Here is a 2,418-nt window from a genome sequence, read left to right on the forward strand (position 1 = left end):
ACCTAAAAACCCTAAAACTAAGAGAGAAAAGAGAGCATCTCTCTCTAGAAAACTACACCTAAAACCTAAAAATTATGAATAAAAAATGTGAATAATTGATTCCCCACCTCTGTAGCCTCTAATCTGTGTTTTCGGGCTTGGAGCTGGGCCAAAACAAGTCCAAAAATTGCCCCCAGCGTGTTCTGATATCTGCAGCACGTGACGCTTTGTCACGCGTACGCGTCGCCCACGCGTACGTGTCGCTTGACAAAATCCTGGTCATGCGTACGCGTCGCTTGTCTACTGCACCAGTCACGCGTATGCGTCATACCACGTGTGCGCATCACCTAACTGCAAGGCAACTATGGTAAATTGCATATCATTTTGAAGCCCCAGATGTTAGCTTTCCAACGCAACTGGAACTGCCTCATTCAAACCTCTATAGCTCAAGTTATGATCGATTTAGTACGAAGAGGTCAGGATTGACAGCTTAGCAATTCCTTCAATTTCTTGTATTCCTTCCACTTTTGCATGCTTTCTTTCCATCCTCTAAGTCATTCTTACCCTATAAACTTCGAAAACACTCAGCAAACATATCACAACATCGAGTGGTAATAAGAGAGGATTAAAATTAGCAAATTTAAGGCCAAAGAAACATGTTTTCAATCATAGTACAAAACTAGGAAGGAAAATATAAAACATGCAAATTCTATGAATAAGTGTGAGAATAATGGATAAAATCCACTTAATTCAGTATAAAATAAACCGTAAAATAGCAGTTTATCAGATACGCCTTTTATCTGGACTCCAAAATGCGAAGAGAGTTTTCAAGCATTGAAGCAAAGGTTGACTACTGCACCCGTGTTGGTATTGCCTGAGCCAAGTGAACCGTTTGAAGTGTACTGTGATGCATCATTAAAGGGTTTGTGGTGCATTCTGATGCAGCACTGAAATGTTGTAGCATACGCCTCACGGCAATTAAGGCCGCATGAGATGAACTACCCGACTCACGACTTAGAACTTGCTGCTGTTGTGTTTGCTCTGAAAATCTAGAGCCATTATCTCTATGGCGTTAAGTTCCACGTTTTTTCAGACTATAAGAGTTTGAAGTATCTCTTTGAGCAAAAAGAGTTGAATATGCGTCAGCGGAAGTGGATGAAGCTTCTGAAGGACTATGATTTTGAATTGAATTACCATCATAGAAAAGCGAACATTGTGGCGGACGCCTTGAATCGGAAGTCTTTATATACAGCTTGGATGCTGCTGCGAGAAGAAGAGTTACTAAAGGTATTTTAGGGTCTAAAACTGGAAGTTAGGGGAGAATCTGGAATTCTGTGTTTGAGTCAGTTGCAAATTTTAAGTGATTTTAAATTGGAACTTCTGAAGGCTCGTCAAGATGGTAAAGCGTTACGTAAAGTATTCCCGACAATTGAACAGGAAAGACAGTGGAGAGTGTCAAAAGGTAAGGATGGTTTATGGAGGTTCAATAATAGGATTATTGAGCTACATATCAGAGACCTGCGACAAAGCATCTTGAAGGAAGCTCATAAGAGCGGGTTTTCAATCCATCCAGGAAGTACCAAAATGTATCAAGATCTGAAAGCGATGTTCTAGTGTCCAGGGATGAAGAATGATGTGACATTGTATGTATCTAAATGTTTAACATGTCAAAAGGTTAAGATTGAGCATAAGAGACTATCAGGAACCCTCCAGCCTTTAGAGATTCCACAATGAAAATGGGAGAGTATTGCAATGGATTGCGTGACAAGTTTGCCCAGGACTCATACTGGTTATGATGCCATTTGGGTGGTTGTGGACCAACTGACAAAATCAGCTCACTTTCTCTCCATCCAAATAAGTTGCAAAATGGAAGAATTGGCTCGAATGTACATCAAAGAGATTGTTAGATTGCACGACGTGCCTTCTACCATTATATCTGACAGAGATTCTCGTTTCACATCAAGATTCTGGGGAGCCTTTCAACATGCATTTGGGATTCAGTTAAGTTTGAATATTGCATATCACCTTCAGACAGATGGTCAATTAGAGAGAACTATCCAGACCTTGGAAGATATGCTAAGAGCTTGTGTTTTGGATCAGCCAGCGAGCTGTGACTGATATATGCCACTGGTGGAATTTGCTTATAATAATAGCTACCATGCGAGCATCAGAATAGCTCCGTATAAGGCTTTGTATGGTAGAAAATGTCAATCTCCACTATGTTGGTATAAAACTGGAGAAAGGAGCTTATTAGGGCTTGAGATGATAGCTGAAACTACTGAGCAGATAAAGAAGATTTGTAGTCGAATGCTTATAGCCCAGAGCCGTCAAAAAAGTTATGTTGATCAAAGGCGAAAGCCTTTAGAGTTTGAAGAAGGGGAGCACCAACCACCGGAGTGGGAAGAGCTATTAAGACTAAGAAACTGAATCCCCGTTATA

The 2,418-nt window shown here is 40.6% G+C and overlaps 1 protein-coding gene across 1 annotated transcript; it reads left to right on the forward strand.

Annotated features, from left to right (window-relative positions):
- Nucleotides 1-791: 791 nt before the first annotated feature.
- LOC127746609 (uncharacterized) lies at nucleotides 792-1,593 on the forward strand. Its single transcript, XM_052260473.1, has 3 exons — nucleotides 792-846; nucleotides 1,073-1,266; nucleotides 1,366-1,593. Exons 1-3 carry the CDS (start codon nucleotides 792-794, stop codon nucleotides 1,591-1,593), a joined length of 477 nt encoding a protein of 158 aa, XP_052116433.1.
- The last annotated feature ends 825 nt before the right edge of the window (nucleotides 1,594-2,418 follow it).

The sequence above is a fragment of the Arachis duranensis genome, chromosome 4 (genome assembly GCF_000817695.3).
Source record: "Arachis duranensis cultivar V14167 chromosome 4, aradu.V14167.gnm2.J7QH, whole genome shotgun sequence".
In the NCBI taxonomy this organism is placed as follows: domain Eukaryota; kingdom Viridiplantae; phylum Streptophyta; class Magnoliopsida; order Fabales; family Fabaceae; genus Arachis; species Arachis duranensis.

What these genes read in the sequence shown, in the direction of transcription:
- LOC127746609 (XM_052260473.1), top strand. Translation starts at nt 792, where the DNA reads ATGCGAAGAGAGTTTTCAAGCATTGAAGCAAAGGTTGACTACTGCACC. An exon ending in TGACTACTGCACCCGTGTTG is followed by an intron (nt 847 to 1,072) that starts GTATTGCCTGAG and finishes ACGTTTTTTCAG; the next exon opens with ACTATAAGAGTTTGAAGTAT. An exon ending in GAGAAGAAGAGTTACTAAAG is followed by an intron (nt 1,267 to 1,365) that starts GTATTTTAGGGT and finishes GAACTTCTGAAG; the next exon opens with GCTCGTCAAGATGGTAAAGC.